The sequence below is a fragment of the Heloderma suspectum genome, chromosome 6 (genome assembly GCF_057233095.1).
Source record: "Heloderma suspectum isolate Gila_16-S chromosome 6, 16-S_ref, whole genome shotgun sequence".
In the NCBI taxonomy this organism is placed as follows: Eukaryota; Metazoa; Chordata; class Lepidosauria; order Squamata; family Helodermatidae; genus Heloderma; species Heloderma suspectum.
Window position 1 is genome coordinate 104,380,119 of NC_139463.1, and position 18,920 is coordinate 104,399,038.

Consider the following 18,920-nt stretch of genomic DNA (forward strand, 5'->3'; position numbering starts at 1 on the left):
TTTTTAATGCACATGAAAATTATGCAAAATTTGATTTGGAATAGCCATAGCTTGCCCTAGTTGGATTTCACAACAAACCATAGTTATCATGACCCAGAAAGCAAGGGAGGGGAGCATGCAAGGGGAGTAGGGGGTGTGCAAGCATAAAGCCTGTTCATGATAGCCAAACTATAGGTTGGCCATTAAGTTTGAATTTTATGTCTTGTATTTTAGATAGTTTGTATTTTTTTATTTTAGATGTATTTATGTGGGGACCAGTCAACCCAAAGAGAAGTACTTTTACTCACATTGATCAGTGGTACTTGAAAATGCTTCACTTTGAATGGATTATGTCCCTCATTAGCAGACATGGTACCATGGGACTTAGTGGCTCCATAAAGGAGGCTAAAGAAGGACCAGGTGGTCTTTTCTTACTTGGGGCTTTGCAGTATGAACTAGTGGTTGTCTCTTTGCCACTTCTTCTCAGAGGAACACTTTATTGAGAAGCACCAGGAAGAGCTTATTCGACGTACTAATGGAATAGATATTGTATTGGACTCTGCGGAGATAAATGGCCTAGTAACAGCTGAACAAATTACCGAAATCAAAGGGACCAGTCAGCAGCAAATGCAGAAACTGCATCAGTTGGTGTCAGGTTGGAAAACAGGACAAAAGGATATGATGCACCGTATCCTAAAGAAAACAAACAGGCGACTTATTCTTCAGCTTGCAGGTAAAGTGGAATATTTAATGCGGGGCTACAGTACTTGGCAGTTGTATCCTCAGCCCATCCAGAAGGGAAACAACCACTGGATCAATCTTGGCATCAGTTCCTAATGTCAGTCCTTCATCTGCTGCGGTGGATTTGGGACCAGGAAAGCGATGATTCAAAGGCCTTCACAGCATCTGCTGTCAAGCAGGGAGCACGGGGGATGTCTGACAGAGAGTGTGGTGCATTAATTAGTAAGCAGATTGGGGGTTTGAACCTGCTCAGCAGGGAAGGTCACTGAGTGATGTTGAGCCAGTCACAATCTCTCACCCCAGTTACCTGATCGGGTTGTTGCGACAATGAAATGGGTGAGGTGGGGAGAACAGTGTACTTCTTAGAGAAGTTCAGGATAAAAAGGTAGTATATAAATAATAAAAACTGCTGCATGTGTTTATGGAATTGTTGTCATGCCCCCTCAACAGGGTTGTTGTAAGGATGGGATGGGGAGGAGAACGTTATACTCCTCAAAGCCAGGAGTACAGAATCTCTTTCAGCCCGAGGGCCAGATTTCGTTTTGGAGAAGCTCACAGGGGCCGCATTCCAGAGGTGGACAGCACTGAAGGCAAAAGGGAGCTGGCCAAAGGCAAAGGGGGCAGGGTCAAAAGTACCTGCATATTTTAGCTTAAAGCTCTTAATGCCATGACTAAACCTTAGGAGAGGCATTTCAACCTTTGAGAATGGGGAAAAACTACACAAATGCCAGGAAACCTCCAAATATTACTGCTTTCCCCATTTTGCTTAGGTTTATAGAATAGTTGTCATGCCTCCTTGGTAGGGGGATGCAGACGTCTTCCCCGTGAATGTGACTGACCTGGTGCAAAAGTAAAGTCAAGAAAATAAGTGTAGATACTTGGATAAAATTATTAATTCACACTGTGTACAACTACTTAAGATACTTATATATTGCCATGTCACCAGGCACAGTAGGAAGCGCAAGTGGTAAGCAGAGGTCCATCCAAGAGCTTTCCGCCACCTTTCCTTCCTGCTCATGTGGCAGACCACATTTTTACTTCATTAGAAATATATGGAAACAAGCAATCTCATGTGTGTGGCTACTCACAAAATGGCCACGGGGGGGGGGGGGGTCGTCAGGTCAGAAAGGAGTCGGATGGGCAAACAAGCAGGGAAATGCTCTGGCTTCCCCCCTCCTCCATAAAAGGCCTCTGCTGCCATTTGCAAACAAACAAATGGGGCTGGGTGGGGCAGCCAGCGAGCCCAGAAATCTAGCACACGCAATGAACAAAGACAGCGCAGGCATGTGAGCGAGCACACGGCAAGATCCTTAACTTTGCATGCACTCCCCACATCCACCAAACAACATCCAGAGTGCCACAGCAAACGCAAGACGGGCAGCAATGGGGGAGAATGGGAAATGCTTCCGCATCACCACCACCCCAAACACAAAAGCCTGGAGGTAGATGAGTGAACAGGCTGGAAATTCCATTGCTTTACCCACCCACCCCAATGAACAAACAGAACGGCACAGAGGACAAGCACCACACCTCCCAACACACACAAATAAAGGGTTGGAGACCAAGCACCCCGCCCCCCCCAATGCAGATAGGAGGGTGAGCAAGCAGGCAGGCAGTGGTCTCTTTTTGCCTGTGTTCCCCTCTCAGATGGAAAAGACCCCAACCCACTTGGTCCCATCCCTGTACTGCCACTTTGCATTCAAGGGGAAGACTTACCTTTCCCTTCTGACACAGCCATCCACCACTCATACCCACTTCTAGCAGGCACAGAATGGGAGTGAGGACACCAGTTTGTAACCTATTACTTTGGCCAATCAGAGAGCAAGGGGGCATGTCAAAATGGCAAGTTGAGGTACATAGACTCAAAATTATAGAGAAACCAGGTCCGTAGACTTAAAAACATGGAACGACCAGAAGTTAGCAGACACGCCTTGTATACATAAACATCACCACAAGGGCGCAGTTAAAGGCCTTGAGGGCGCACCTGCACCCTCGGAAGCCCTGTTGGGGACCCCTGCCACTAGGACTCTCCAGTGTTCCCAGACTTCAGTGGGAAGTAAGTTCAACTATCTGGCAGCCAGTCAACTAATTAAGTGCAATCTTATGCAAGTCTACTCAAACGTAAGTCCCATAGTTCAATAGAGCATGTTCCCAGGAAGGCAGGTATAGGTCTGCAGCCTTAGTCTGGATCCAACACATAGAAAAATCCAAACAAGGTTAGAAGAAAGAAAACAGTACACAAGGTCAGTGTGCCAGTTGCAGCCTCCCCTGGACAGATAGCCTCACATACAACACTTCGTAGCAGCTAATCCTAGATGTTATCAGAGCCCAGTTATCTGGGTTCTGATAACATCTAGGATTAGCTACCACAATGTGTTGTATATGGGCTGCCTTGGAAGACAATTCAGAAACAGCAATTAGTTTAAAATACAACCACCAGGCTCTTGAATGGGACTGATTGTGGGAACATATCTCACCAATACTGAAAAAAACCTCATTGGCTTCTGGTCTATTTCCAAGCATGGTTCAAAGTGCTGGTTCTTAGCTTTTAAAGACTTATACAGCTTAGGACCCAGCTACCTGAAGGAACACCTGCTCCCATGCCAACCTGCTCTTGTGTTGAGGTCATCTTTGGAGTCCCTTTTCCAGCCCCCCGCCCCCAGCTGAGGTAAGGTGGATGGTGAGCAGAGAGAGAGAGAGCCTTCTAAGTAGTGATGCCCCATTTGTGGAATTCCCTCCACAGGATGGCCCACCTGCAGTGATGTGGTTTTTCCAGAAAATATTGAATTGGTAAATTTATATAGGGTCATCTGCATACAAAATTTGCATCGGAAAATGTTCTGATGCCCTAGTGTGGAGAGAATTAATTTAGCATGGTTATTATACTTATATTTCGTAAACAAGGCTAAAACGAAGTACTCCATGTTAATTTTTTGTCCCCCAAAATATGACCTGAAATATTTGAGGGGGAGAATTACTGCACATTTAATGTGATTTAAAAGTTATATTATGTAGAACTGGGGGGGGGGGGGATATTTGTAAAATTTTAAAACAATAGTATGTAATTACCCCTACAGTGTAAGAAACAACAACAGATATTGAAAACTGTTAACACACTAATTTTAGCAAACCAAAGAAATGTGCATGAAATACTGATAACCACTCATCGGTTTCAACAAAGTTCACTCTCTTCCATTAAGGTTGTTGGGGCACCTTCAGTTTCGCTGTCACCATTTGTCACTTCCATTTCACTCTGAGACACAGATGTGACATATATGTATTCTCACACATACTTGCTAGGTATAATCACCTGAAAACCATTACAGCTCTGAAACTGCCAATCTTGCCTGAAATTGCCAATCTTGCCTAATATTGCATTTGCAATTGGCATACATTCGTTTTTACTAACGAACTTATGAAATGGAAAATTTTCCACAGAAAAATAAAGCACTGGAAATTTTCTGCCCCACATCACTGCCCACCTGGCGCCAACCTTTCAGTGCCAGGCAAATACATTTTTATTCTCCCAGGCTTTTTAATGTATTTTAACGTTGCTGTTTAACATTGTATTTATCTTGTTTTACCTGAAAGCTTTGCTGAAGGGCAGTATATAAATCTTTTGAATAATACAATAAAATATGGCCAAAAAAGCACACACAACCCTTGAGAATATCAAAGCCTGTGAATGTGTTTTTCATGTATCTCTCTTCTCAGGGGGACATTTTGTGGACAGGCATAAGGAGGAGCTGACTGAACGAGTGACCGAGGTCCCCCTGGGTGAGCTTCGTGGTTTTGCACTGGATGAAAAGCAATATGAGATTCTCCTTAATTGTGCCACAGAGAAGATGAAAATGGAAGCACTGTTCCAGATGGAGCAGGAGTGGAAAAGCAAGCAGAAAGACCACCTGTACCGAGTGCTGGCAGAGACCAATAGCCACGTCATTGAAATGCTTGAAGGTAAATCTAGAAGCAAACAGTAATGTTGAGACTTTAGGAAGCTTTAGTTCACATGAAGGTGTAAGGGGCATCCCCTGAACAATTCCCATTGTTGTTCAACTAAACGGTTATATTTATTTATTTCATTTATATACTGCTCAACTGGCAAATGCCCTTGGGACAGTTTCCATTAAAAACAAAACAAAACAACAGTCAAAACAATAAATACAACTAAAGAAAATATCAAAATATTAAAACATTAAAGTATTAAATATATTAAGAGCCAGCAGCAACATTAATAATCAGAGCAACAGGTGAAAGATTAAATGATTACTGGAAGGGGAAGGTCTTGACCTGACTTCTAAGGCTTCTCCACATGGAGAATACCCTGCTATTGCAACTGGTTACTCACAGAAGTTTGTGGGTCCTTTAGATGACATCGTCAACCTCCAGGGCAACTCCAGCACTAAATGACCTTTATTCCATTTTTAAACAGATAGGGGATGATGAGCTATCAAATTACAGCGCCCAAATTCTGCTTGAGTTCCCTCACAATAAGAGGAAAACGCACAATAGGAGCTAGACCACAGTGTCATCTAGCAGCTGTATAATGAAACATATCAAAGACTCAGATAAGGGGGGAAAGGAGGGGGGGAAGGGGGGGAGGAAGCACATGTCTGTCATGATCCTGCATTTAAAACGGAAGCAGAAATCCCTATTTTAAATGTGGGATTTTAGGCTGGTGTAGATATAAATATATAAATGTATACAGTGAAGATGCTAAGTGGATCTCCTTGGGAAGGGTATTCCACAGACTGGGGCCACTGCAGAGACGCTCTTTCCCTGGTAACCAGCCAGGTAGCATTATGGTGGGCAGTGGTACCCAGAGCAGAGCCTCCAAAGATTATCTTAGCAATGGGGCAGGAATGTATGGGAGAAGGTGCTCCTTTAGGTAGTCTGCTCCTAAGCTGTTTAGGGCTTTAATGGTCAGCACTTTGAGTGAGGCCCAGAAATGGAACTGGCAACAGTGCAGTTGATGTAGCACTGGAATACGTTTGAAATAGCCACCTCCGGTACATAGCCTTGCTGCTCTGTTCTGCACTAACTGACGTTTCCAGAGAGTCTTCAGAGGTAGCCCCACATTTAATGCAATAGTGCAGTAATCCAGGCAGGAGGTTACCAGTGCATGGATAACTGTAGCCAGGTATCTGTAGCTGGCAAAAGGCACTTCATGCCACTAAGGCCACTTGGATCTCAAGTGACAGAGCTGGATCTATGAGTACACTAAGACTATCTCCTTCCAGGGGACTACAACCCTACTTAGAGCAGGTTGAACGCCATTTACCCGGACAGATGATCTACCTACTAACAGAAACTCCATCTTGTCTGGATTGAGTCTCAGTTTATTGGCCCTCATCCAGCCTATTACCTAGTCAGTGCACCAGTTCAGGTTAGTTACTGCCTCACTTGCATTTGATGAAAAGGAGAGGTAGAGTTGAGTGTCATCTACATATTGATGCCGCATCACTTCATCCCACTGGACAACCTTCCCCAGTGTTTTTATGTAGGGCTTAAAAAGGATGGGGGACAAAACAGAGTCTTGAGAGATGCCACAATATAGTCAACATGAGGCAGAGCTATAGTCCCCCAGTACTACCTTCTAGAACTTGCTATCCCAATAGGAGCAGAACTGCTGTAAAACCATGCCTCCAGCTCCCAATTCAGGCAGCATCCCTAGAAGGATACTATGGCCGATGGTACTGAAAGCCACTGAGAGGTCAAGGAGAACCAATAGGGACACACTCCACCAGTTTTTCTCTAGGCCAAGGTCAAACCACAGGGTGACTAAAGCAGTCTCCACGGCAGTTATAGAAAATTTGCCTTTATCATTACTGGGTTTTATATAGGCCTCTTAATATAGAGCACAGAGTAATTTTCCCAGCTCCCATGAATTCTAAAGCTTCAGAATACAGTTACTGAGGTTGCAAGGTGTTTCTTGTCAGAGGAGCATTTTATCGAAAAGCACCAGGAGGAATTGATTCATCGAGTCTCCAGGGTTGATGCCGTCTTACGACGCCTCCAAGTTGAGCATTCCCAGATAATGGAGGGCTCAGACCAGCAGAAAATGAAACAGTTGTTCACTCTGGTGCCAAAGTGGGACAGGAAGCAGAAGGATCATCTCTACGCCATCCTGAAGAAAACGGATGGACCCCTTATTGCAGAACTTGAGGGTGAGTGGATGGTGTCAGGAAAAATAACTGTTCCTTGAATTAGAGATTTGGCTTGAGAACTCCCAACTAAACCAAAGGATCCAGGCCTGATTTTCCTAGGTTGCTCCTAGCTTTAACTGTAGCTCATCCTTAGAATGCAGCAGTCTGTGAGCGGATGCTGCCTCGTCTGGTGTTCCTGCTGCAGCAGGCCTAGCTAGATACCGGTGGCCTTGGAGTGCCTGGTTCAGCGGCAGCTGCCGCTTGCTTTTTCTTCTGTTTAAAGTGCAGCAGCTGCTGCACTTAAAACAGAAGCAAACGTGCCCCACCAGCAGTGCCCCACAGTCTGGTTGGCAAGGTGCCAGTCTGTCTGTGGAGCGGCCAGCCAAGCGGCTACCAGTGGCAGCCAACTGGTGATCCCTTGGAGTAGTAGGGAGCACTGCTCTATAGCCCAGTTAAGGCCAGGCTGGCCGTGGAGTGCTTGGCTAGGCAGCTGCCAGGAGCAGGTGCCAGGTGGCCCTGGCTGGCTGGCGGGCTCAGTCAAGACTCAGGCAGCACTGTGTGGGGGGGTGGCTCTTGGAGATGGCAGTGAGAGGGTATGGGGCACTCATTCCACCGTCCCTTCTGATCTGCCTTCTCAGACAAATGACTCAGTGTTGCACATGGACAAACCAGACATTCTGGTTGAGATCTCTGTTTTTATCAACAGGAAAAGGAATAGAATAGGAAAACCAAGTCTGACTCTGATTCAGGGATGTTTCAGCACCACCAGCCTATTTCTTGGGGTATGCTAGTTCTCTAATCAAGCAGGCAGACCGGTTTAAATACTCTGGCCAGTGAAAATCTCTCTCTCTGTGTCTCTCTGAATGTTGATTCCAAATGTTTGCTTGCCTTCCCTCAATTACTATAGTCATCTAGAAGCACCATAAGAAATATGGTCTTGCTTAGAAGTAGGGCTGCAACTCATTTAAATAAATTTTAATTAATCAACCAAAACTCATATGACTAATAAATTAATGTATTGATTAAATTTGTGTATATTTGCTTATGGATAAACACAGTATTTCTTTGTTTTTTCTTTGCTTTTAAACGATGCAAGCATGTGGTAGCAGGCGTCATCTCAGAACAGGCATTTCCTCATTATGCGAGAAAGAAGAGGGATGCTGGTTTTAAAATCCAGCAAGTAAATAGAAACCAAATTACAATGACAACTTGGTGCTCCCATAAACTGTGAGAGAGAGAGTCATAAGAGGAAGGTACTGGGAACACATACTTGCTACCGCTGAGGTGGGCTAGATGTCATATTCACCATGAAGCTTGACACTCACATGGTAAATTTTTCACACCCGCTCCTGGCTATCCTGTCCAGTAGAACGTCGTATACGAGTTGGGGCCATAGCAAAAGCTTCCACTCCCAGTGCACATCGGTGGCTAAACTGATGGGGAACTTCCAGCCCACAGGTGAAATCCCGTCTCTGGAGGTTCCCCATCTAGTCCACTGAGGCTTGGGCTCCCTCCATGGGCCCTGCCCATTGTCCTCCCCAAGCCCTGCCCCCTGGCTTGAAAGAAGAGGTATGGAGAGGAATCCCCTGGTTATCTCCCATCTGAGTTTTAAAACATCTGTCTCCCCCTTTGCTTTTTTTCTACCATCTCCTCTATCTTTCTCTTTCTCCATCTGCTTTTCCCCGTCTAGGCCCCATCTACAGAGGGAATTTACTCCAATGCTACTGCAGCTCACACACACTCGTGGCACATGACATCCCCCCCTGTGTACAGCCACCATGGATTTTCAAGCCATAAACCCCACATTTTTGCAAAGTAGTTTTGTGACGAATTTTCCCGTTGCATCTGCTTCAATGCGGTTTGGGAGTCTGTGTGACCTCAACTAGCGATACTGGCTTTGGTCCCAGCTGGGCAGGGAGCAGCCTGATAGGAGGAAGGGAAAGTTGCATCATCAAAAGGTGGACCTGAGGAGAGGAGTTGACTTCACCCTCCGCTGATCATCTTTTGTTTTTCCCCAAATGAGCCTTACAGTCAGCACGCTAAAAATGGCCCCCTAAACGTGTCTACTCAGAAGTAATTCCCATTGTCTTCCATTGAAATTACTCAGCAATGAAGTGGAGAGAGGGGTGGGGAAGGAAACTGCTGTGTCTTTTGGTTCAGATCTCACTCATCTGGAGGAGCGAACCTGTGCATAAGTTTAATTACTTTTTTTTAAGGATGCTTGTTGATGCCACAAGACTCCACCCACATCTGCCCGAACTAATGCAGTTTTTTATGCAGTCTGCCACACAAAAGTGGTTCTTTTTTTATATACACCACTTTAATAGGTTGCGTGTGCCACGGGAGGAACAAATCCGATTTGATGAAAATGCAGTTTTAAACGGAATCACATTGAAAAGCGTCTCTGTGCAGATGGGGCCCAATCTCAAAAAACCTTCAACAAAACATTGGTTGCACCAGTGATAGCATCCCCATCAGTGTAAGACCAGTGCAGTAGACAGTCTGTCTGGAGTGAAACGTCTAGCCCACACGTGTTCACCAGGAAGGCAGAAGGTGTCCCATTCTCCCCGGTTCACAGGCAGGGCTGGCAAATCAGTGGCTGAAGGTACAACAGAGGAACAAGCAGAGCCAGAGTCCACAAACTGTCCAAGTCAGATCCAGAGTAACAAATAGCAAGCCAGGCAGTACAGATTGAAGGGGTTATGGAGAGAGAGTAGTCAAATGTAGCCAAGGTCACTTACAGAGAGGGGCTCAAGCAGAAGGCAGTGTCCACAGACAGGATAGCAGGCTGGAGCTAGAGTCAAACAGACATTGCTTCCAGCATCTCCTGTAGGCTTATTCTGGGCTTTTTGTCCTGGAGCTGCCAGAGCCCCACCAAGTCCCAGCTGCCATCATTCACTTCGATTGCAGAGAATCCTCCTCATGAGGAGACCCTCTGCTCCAAAGTAGACCGCTGCTGCAGCCTGGCACTCCCCTGAGGTTCTCTGAGTTGGGCTTGCCTCCTCTGGCACCGTTGCTCCCTGGGACTGGGGGGGGGGGGCACTCAGCCTCCTCCTCTGAGACACGCGCCCCCTCTTCTCGAAAGGCTGGGGTCTCAGCAGGCCATGGGCTCAGGCCTCTGTTGCGGCACAGTCCCTGGCAGGGCCTGGGCATCATCCTCTGTTGGGGCCTCTAACTCTTACTCCTTGGAGGAGTCTTCCAATGTGGGCATGACAGGAGGGATCACATCAGAAATGCCATAAAAAGTTTCTGCCCGACACATTGGGGATGTGGTGTAGGTAGGGATGTCAGAGAATTTCGCTACGAATCTCAGGGAGGCTGAATGCCAGCGCATTCGGCCCCCCAAAATCGGTGGCGAAACGCTCTGCCCCCCCGCCAGGACGGGACTTATCTTCGGAGAATCTTCCTGGCTGCGGCGGCTACAGCAGCGGTTCGGCAGCGGCGGCTGCAGCGGCCGGTCTTCCAACCGGCTGCCGCTGCCACCATTTCCAGTTTTAAAAAAAACAACAACATGATAGGCTACGTAAAGATTTACGTAGCCTATCACGGCTAGATTTTTAAAAAACACCGTGATAGGCTACGTAAATGTTTACGTAGCCTATGACGGCTGATTTAAAAGGAAAAAAATGCGCGTACGCAAATGGCGGCGCCCATGGGCGCCGCAATTTACGTTCCTTATTTTGGCATGTCTTAGTCTACGTCAAGATTTACGTAGACTAAGACGGCGAAAATAAGGGGAACGCAAATAGCGTAGCGGACCCATGGGCGCCACCATTTGCGTACGTGCGTGTTTTTTTTTCTTTTAAATCAGCCGTGATAGGCTACGTAAACATTTACGTAGCCTATCACAGCTGACTTCAGGGACGCAAACGGCGGCGGCTATGGCCGCCGCCATTTGCGGAGCCGGCCGGCTAGGATTCGGGGAAGAGGGACGGAGCGCCTCCCCCCCGGCCAGAATTTCAGGGGGGGAGGGACGGAGCACCCCCCCGGCCTGAATTTCGGGGGGGAGGGACGGAGCGCCTCCGCCCCCAGCCAGAATTTTGGGGGGAGGGACAGAGCGCCTCCCCCCCCACCACGAATGTCACCCTTCGAAAAGGTAAGTGACTTTTGTACATCCCTAGGTGTAGGACTAGGACGTCAGAAAGGTCTGACTTGCCTTGAAATCCGTCCCAGAACTGTTCTTGCTATGCATCACAGGAAACCATCTCTGTTCCTAACATCTCTCTTTTCTCAGAGGGTCATTTCATTGAGAGGCACAAGGAGGAGTTGATCCAAAACGTCACTGAGGCAAGTTCGATTGTGCAATTATTGCTCCATTTTACGATCTGCAAGGTTTTGCATAATTATCTCTTACTGGAAGCTACAGACAAGGAAAAAATGGAGGCCCTCTACAAGTTAGTACCTAGCTGGAATGGAGAATGGAAGGATCATCTCTACCAGGTGTTGAGGACAACAAATGAACATCTGATCAGGAATCTTGAAGGTAAAGCCAGTGGACACCTACACAGCTATGTCTGAAGCATGTAATTATTTGTTCACTTGCACAGTAACCTCATAAAGTGTAAACTTAGGATGCAATCCAGCTTGCTCAGCTGTTTAAGGCAAATCCCATTATGATCAGAAATCCTAACATCTCAGTGTCATACAGAAAATCATCTTCATTCTCCATTCCCATAGAAAAGCAAGGCCCAGAGTACGCATGAATCTGATTTTGTGTCTACAGTCAAAAATAGCAACCATGTGTTTATCTCCCTCTTCCCCCTCTATAATATTTGGTAGTATGCATGTTGTGGCAGCTTGATGCTCCACATTACGCTACGACATCAATAATAATGTGTTGGTGATTTCTGTGCTTGTACAGGTCCTAGTTGTACATAACTGAGAGGGGGCAGCCATATTCTTTTACTGGATTATTTGTAACCAGCCTTCTTTGACTGAGGAGCAGGATAAAAATATAAATACATATATAAATACATAAATAAAAGTGCCTTCGTTGGTCCCAATGGAAGCTTTAAAAAAAGTCTAATTGCAGTATGGGAGATGGGGGGTTGCTGCTGCGGGGGGCGGGATAACACTCCTCTCTGCATTACTGGACCCCTTCTCAAAAATTGCCCCTCCCTTGCCACAAGCAGGTTTTTTAAAAGCAGGTGGGAATCGCTTTGGGGAGGGATGAGTGTGTATTGGTGGTGCTGTGAGAGTGAGTGTGTGTATAAATGTGTAAATGGGGTCTGGGCAATCCTGCTGGGAACCGCATGCTAGCAGTGGGGTGGCCCTGCCCACTTTGGGATGTGACCCGCTGTGTGGCTTGTCTGGAACAAATTTGGCCCTTGGGCCAAAAGAGATTCCCCAACACTGCTGTAGATGAAGTACAGATGTTTTGTTTTTAATTTGAAAACAATTTGTTGTTTAATTCAGGGGAAACAGCTGTATTCTCTCCAGGTCGCAGTTCCATTGTAGGAAACCTTGCGTTCAGACCACAGTTCAGCATTCCGAGTTACATGTGATCTGACTTTCTTACTAGCCCCACCATTGCTGTTAAATGACTGTGGTCAGTGTAATCATGTCACTGTCACATCACTGATGGCTAGGCGAACAGCCGTGTCCCCCCCCCCCCTTTCAGGGAGAAGTAAGTTGAACCACTGGATGTTGAGGTTGGTGCGTGACGGGAAGATCTACCTAAGACTTGGAATCCAGGCTTTCGGAGGGATAATGCTCTCTCTGTTTGACTATTAAAAGGAAAACATAGCTCTAAGTTTCCTTCTTTTTGTGAAGCAGGAAGGAAAAGCAGCAAAGAGGGCTTAATTCCTGACCCCCTCGCAGAGGAGAAATGCTACCTGTGTGAGAAAGAGAAGGTAAGGGCCTTTGCTCCTGTGCTGAGAACAGGGCACCTTCTGGGGTTCCATTGTGGTACACAGTGGGCATCTCTACATCAGCCTAAAATCCTGCATTTAAAACGGGGCTTTCTGCTTCTGTTTTAAATGCAGGATCACCACTGACTCCCTTTACAGTCACTCCCCCACCCCACCCTCCTTCTCCCCCATATCTGAGTCTTCCCTTATCTTTCATTGGTCTCGCTCCTCTTCTTCCCGCTTTAACTGTCTTCACGGAGGAAACTGAAGCGGGAACACAACGGGGTAATTTGATAGCTCATGATCTGCGATCTGTTTAAAAACGGAACAAAGGGCATTTAGTGCAGGAGACGCCCTGGAGGGACACAGCAGGGTCACGGCGTCATGTAAAGTGCCCGCAAACTTCCGTGAAGGAGCAGTCTCAACCGCAGGATAGAAGTTCAGTGTGAAGGAGCCCAGTATCTGGCTATACAGGAAGTAAAGCCTGGCCAAAGAATGCATTATTCCAGAGCGCAGATTATTTAATGCCACCATGGCCAAATGGTTCACCAGCCTGTTTCAGATCCAAGGAAAGCCAAGGACCCTTCCCCACCTCCAGTGGAACCTCTGAGCACCGCCTTCCCCTTCCCACATTGCATCCTCCACCCTTTCCCTTTATGGCATTGCATCCCCCACCACCTTTCAACCTGCCTTTACCGCCAAGCCATGCAGCCGGAAGAAGCAGCTGGCATGGCTGTTTTGGCGATCTCCTGGGAAACTCCTCCTGTGCCCGGCTCTGAGGAAGGACCCACTCAGAGCCAGGCATTTTAGCCTGGCAGTCTCTCTGTAGAGCCACGCTGGCTGCTTCCTCCTCCAATGCAGCTCTCCACAGAGCCCCACCAGCTGCTCTCTCACTGCAGCAAATGCCACAGTGGGAGAGTGGCTGGCAGGGCTCTCTGGAGCATCTGCTGGGCGCGGTGGTGGGCCCTCCTGGAAGGGGCAGTGGGGAGTGATGCAGTTTGATGCACCTCCTGCTCCACCACCTGGGAGGGCCAGCCATGGTCTCCAGGTATCACCCAGCCACTTGGAATCTCACCTCAAAAGGAAAGCTCATGAAGAGGCTGTCTAAAGTGATGGGGCAAGTAAATCAGGAGGAGTTCAGTTTTAAATGTTGAAATGGCCAGTTTGTGCTTCTTGGAAAGGAAACACCCATCAGTCTCCCCACTCCATTTTACATCTCGCTCCACTCAAGAGCGCAGAATATTAGACTAGGAAGACTCTGTAGCAAGATATCCTTGTTTATTTTCTCCTCTATAAAAGGGGAGTGGTGTCTACTGGGTTAAATCAGAAATGAGATGGTATCATGACTCCCTTGGGGGATTCCTCCTCGGAGGAAGAGCTAGACCCTTTGGAACCTGATGTCTCCAGGGAACAGGACACTTCAGAGAACCCCAAGGCTGCCCAAGACAGTCCTGGGCCATCAGGGGAGATGCCTTCAAATCTGCTTCCAAGAGTGGTGGACAGCTCAGATTCTGAGGCAGAGGGTGGATGCTGAGCCACCATCCAGCCCCTGAGAACACTGACACTTAAAGATCCAAGATAGGACAGTCCCTGGTAGCTGAAGAGGACTCCTCAAGAATTAGCCTCCTCATGAACAGGGCCCCCCTCAGGAGTAGACCTCTGACAAAGTGCCTGCAGTTACTTGCAGCTGAGCCTTGGTTGGGGCTCTGGGAACTCTGGCTCACAATTCTCAGTTGAAACCTGCAAGTTGCTGGAACAACATCTTCCTTTCAGCCTAGTGCCTTGTAACCTAGCTTTCCTGACCCTGTTTATTTTCTTGATTATCTTTGTTGCTGATCTCTGGACTCCTGCTAGGACCTTGCTGTTGGACTGTGCTTGTATTGGACTGCTTGCCTGTGCTTGACTTTGACTCTGCCTCAGACCCTGCTTTGGACTGCTCCTTTCTTGATTGCTAACACTGTGCTTCAGATTTCTGCTTGCCTTTGATCTTGCTGTATGGATTTGCCATGCAGATAGCCCAGGGCTGGGTTTTATCCAGTCATTGCAAGGCAAATGAAGACTGGGAGCCAAGTTTCTTGGAGAGTCACTCCTCAGCTTTTGGAGCTGTGATCCAGTACTTTCAAGAAATAAGGATTATCATATTAGAGCTTCATTTTTACCCCCACACACCAGATAGTTCTTTTCTCAGTCCTCAGTTTAATCCCACCATGTTCGATTAACAGTTTTATTTTTATTTTTAAAGGGGGAAGACAACATAGACACACAATACACATCATTACAACAACACACACAGGGATACACTAAAATACATCTAAGATTATAAGGTATCTACCTTCGGCTCCCCTTACACAACAAATGCTTATTACTGTTCTCTACTTCTTATCTTAGTTGTATATCATACATTGAGTTCACAGACATTATCTCATTTCTCTCCTAATTTTTAACAAAGAAAAAAGAGAGTTGACCATCTCAAAGATCAAAATCCACATACATAGACATCATTTTTCTCTATTTCTTGTACACATTCTAAAAAAGGTTTCCATTCTGACATAAATTTAATTGTTAATCCTTCTTTAATTATAATAGTGAGTTTTGCCATCTCTGCCAGCGCCATCATTTTCGTGATCCACTCATTCGCAGTTGGTATTGTTTCATTCTTCCACTTTTGTGCATACAATAACCTTGCAGCTGTTATCATATAGACAAAGAGAGTTCCCCCCTTCTCTTTTACGTGTTTGTCCATTAGTCCTAGTAATAAAGTCTCTGGCTTTAATTCTATAGTAGTCTTTAATATTCTTTGAACTAGAGACTGTATTCGTTTCCAAAATATTTTCGCTTTTTTACAAGTCCGCCATAGATGATAAAACGTTCCATCTTGGTCTTCACATTTCCAGCGTTTTCCAGAAACACCTTTATACATTTTAAATAGTTTACATGGTGACATGTACCACCTGTACATCATCTTATAGAAATTCTCTTTAAGATTTGTACATAAGGTAAATTTTAGATCTTTTCCCCACATAGTTTCCCATTCTTTCGTTAATATATTATGACCAATATTTTGTGCCCATTTTCTCATACAATCTTTTACTTGTTCATCCTCTGTCTCATACCTTAACAGTAATTTATACAGTTTAGCAATAACATGTTCATCTTTTGTACACAACGCTGATTCAAACTCAGATTCTATTTGTTCAAATCCACCATTTTTCTTATCTGTTTTGAACCTTTCCTTAATTTGCAAATATGAAAACCATTGATAGACATTACCTTCTACCAATAAATTTCCCTTAATTTTAATTTATGTTCCCCTTGTGACAATTCTAATAAATCATTATATCTTAACCATTTATGCGTGCTTTCAAATTCTCTTCTATGCATTGCTTCTTGTGAAATCCGTGGTATTTTTTTGATAAAACTTTATATTTATTCCAAATTCTTAATATAGCCCATCTTATGTAATTATTAAAATCTACATTCACTTTTGTTTTATCATACCACAAATAACCATGCCACCCATATCTCAAATTGTGTCCTTCTGATTCTAAAAGTCTTCTATTTTTCAACGTCACCCATTCTTTCATCCACACCAAGCAGCAGGCAGAGAAATAGGTTTTAAAGTCTGGTAATCCCAAACCACCTTTCTTTTGCATCTTGTAAAATTTTTATTTTAACTCTTGATTTTTTTGCTTGCCATATAAACTTCATTATGTCTCTCTGCCACTGCTTAAAAGGTTAATCCGATGTAATAATGGGTATCATCTGAAACAGAAATAACATTCTAGGTAGTACATTTATTTTAATCATTGCAATTCTTCCCAAAAGTAATAGCTGTAATTTTCCCCATTTTAATGGGTCTTGTTTAATTTCATTCCACACTTTAACATAGTTATTCTGAAAAAGCATACAGTTCATATTTGTCAGAAGGATTCCCAAATATTTTACTTTCTTTTCAATTTGGAAGCCTGTCTTGTCCATCAACTTTTTTTTCTTGAACATTCATATTCTTTGTTAAGATTTTTGTTTTCTGTTTATTAACTTTAAACTCCACCATGTTATAGGAATAGCGGCAAGCTCCAAGTGGAGGGCTCTCTGATTGCAAGTGTGCAGTTCAGCAGGTGATTTTGTTCATGGATGATGAAAATATTATTGAATTCCACTCTGTCTCATACCTGTAGAGGTCCCAGATCACAAAACCTAATAGTGCAAGCCCTGCCTTGAAGGACCCACTTAAATACAATCTTGTTTTCTAGGATTGTCCAGAGGTGCAACCAGATCTTGTTCTAGATGCGAATGGGAAGTTGAAGATATACAGGTGAGGATCTGGACCATGGAGCAGCAGGCCATTCTCTCATCTTTGACCTCCAAAGCATCATCACAGTGAACCTGAACTCCCATCCTATCCTCTTCCAATTATATTGGCTTCTTGCCCTTTTCATATTGCTCATGTGTTAAAGGCTTCTCCTGTTACTGTATAAACGATAAAAGGTATCTACTTCTTCTGGTGACACATTTTACTGACGTGCTTCATAAGATCCATGCATGCAAATATTACTTGAGCATAGTTAGAGGCATTTTTCTTTTATGGCAAGATATGTGTTTGGAAAACTTCAGAAGCACAAACAAAATACAGCAGTAAAATAAATTCACTTCCAAGGGTCATTTGTGTGCATGTTAAAGATTGTAAGAGATCATAATAAATTATGACATAAAATAAATTATAAGATCTAGGACATCTAAAAGTAATGCTTGTTTTGTTGTTTTGATCAGTTTTCTTGTAAGCTGCCTTGAGTAAGCTGAGGTAAAAATATTCTAAATAAAGAAATGTGTATCAGGTAAAAGCAGCATCTGACTAAGGAGCCCCAAATTGGGAACATGCAGATATAACAAACAGAACACATTATTTCACTGCTGTATTTGGTTCATGCTTCTGAAGTTTTCCCTTGCTTTGAGCGTAAAGGAGCAATCACCTTTCTGCTCAGAGACCCCTAGAAAGCAGATTGCTCATATTTCTTCCACTGCTGCCACAAGACACAGGATATTGCCAAGGAATGCAAGCTTTACAGCATGATCCTAGAGTCTAGGAGCCTTTCTACATGAGGCATTTATTGTGTGCTCATGATTCCTCGTGGTAGTTTGCGGGTCCTTAACATGACGTTGTCATCCTCAAGGACCTCTCTCGTGCTTTCTTGTGCAATAAGCAAAATCTATGCAATTTAACTAAGCTGTGCAATACATACCTAAATTGGTTTAACTACTTACATTAGGAACTATGGGAATTGTAGTTCTATGAGGCAGGTTTCTAGGGATCTAGATTTCATCAGTTAAACTTACCAACGCCACAGATTTGTCAGTCAAAACTCACATTTTTTGCTTGAAATCACTCAGCTGCAAATCAAGCAAACTTTGTGTGGCCTAATTATATTCTGATGGCTACCTGCACACTTGATCTACAGACAGCCATCCACATTTTTTCTGCACCTCAATAAAGACCAAACTTTGACTCTCTGAGAAACTAATCGTGTTTCCCCCTTTTCTCTCTTTGTGACATGAAGAATCCACTTCCCCAAGGCAGGCACCTTCCTTTGCTTTGTAACTGAACTAAAGTTTGAGGTAAGAGCAGCTGTGACAGTCGAATACAAGCATGACTCCTGGGGTCGGCGCCTGAGCGAGTCTGAGAAGCGGAATTGGATGGTGGCTGGTCCATTGTTTGACATCTGCGCAGATCCAGCAGGGGCGGTGGCAGCTGTTTACCTGCCTCATTTTATGTGCCTCAAAGGTAAGGCAGTTTTGAGCAGGGGTGGGGGGATGTAGGCAGTAACATGGACTCCTCCTGTCTTCAGTTTTTCCTTTTAGGGAGCAATCCTATGCGGATCAACGGTCGCCTTCAAGCCCTGGGGCGACCACCTATCCAGTGCAGGAGTGGTGTGGAGCAGATCTCCTCCCTGCTCCCGCCACCCTGCTTTTGCAGCTAGACAGCCGATTTCGACTGTCTATCTGTGGGATCTCAGAGCACGGGGAGAGGTGGCCGGACCGGCACTTCTGACCTCCCCGGCCCCAGGAATGCCCCATTTCCCCCGCTCTACGCTGCTCTTCCAAGTGCAGAGCGTGGGTCCAATCCACGCTGCCTACGAGGTGGCATGGGAGGGGGTGGAGGTTGGTTCTCCAGGAACTGACCTCAGAGCACGGGCTCCAAGGTCGGTTC

The 18,920-nt window shown here is 45.2% G+C and overlaps 1 protein-coding gene across 6 annotated transcripts in view; it reads left to right on the plus strand.

Moving 5' to 3' along the window:
• Positions 1-18,920, plus strand: part of LOC146342238 (uncharacterized) — a 62,502-nt gene that overhangs the window by 29,104 nt on the left and 14,478 nt on the right. For 3 of the 6 annotated variants that reach the window (XM_084805971.1, XM_084805973.1, XM_084805976.1), the window contains 7 exons: positions 467-712; positions 4,435-4,677; positions 6,660-6,887; positions 11,101-11,349; positions 12,639-12,718; positions 16,969-17,030; positions 18,271-18,494. In XM_084805971.1, coding sequence (XP_084662097.1) covers positions 467-712; positions 4,435-4,677; positions 6,660-6,887; positions 11,101-11,349; positions 12,639-12,718; positions 16,969-17,030; positions 18,271-18,494 — 1,332 coding nt within the window. The remainder of the gene's footprint in view (positions 1-466; positions 713-4,434; positions 4,678-6,659; positions 6,888-11,100; positions 11,350-12,638; positions 12,719-16,968; positions 17,031-18,270; positions 18,495-18,920) is intronic. The other 3 variants (XM_084805972.1, XM_084805975.1, XM_084805974.1) reach the window with 3 other exon arrangements.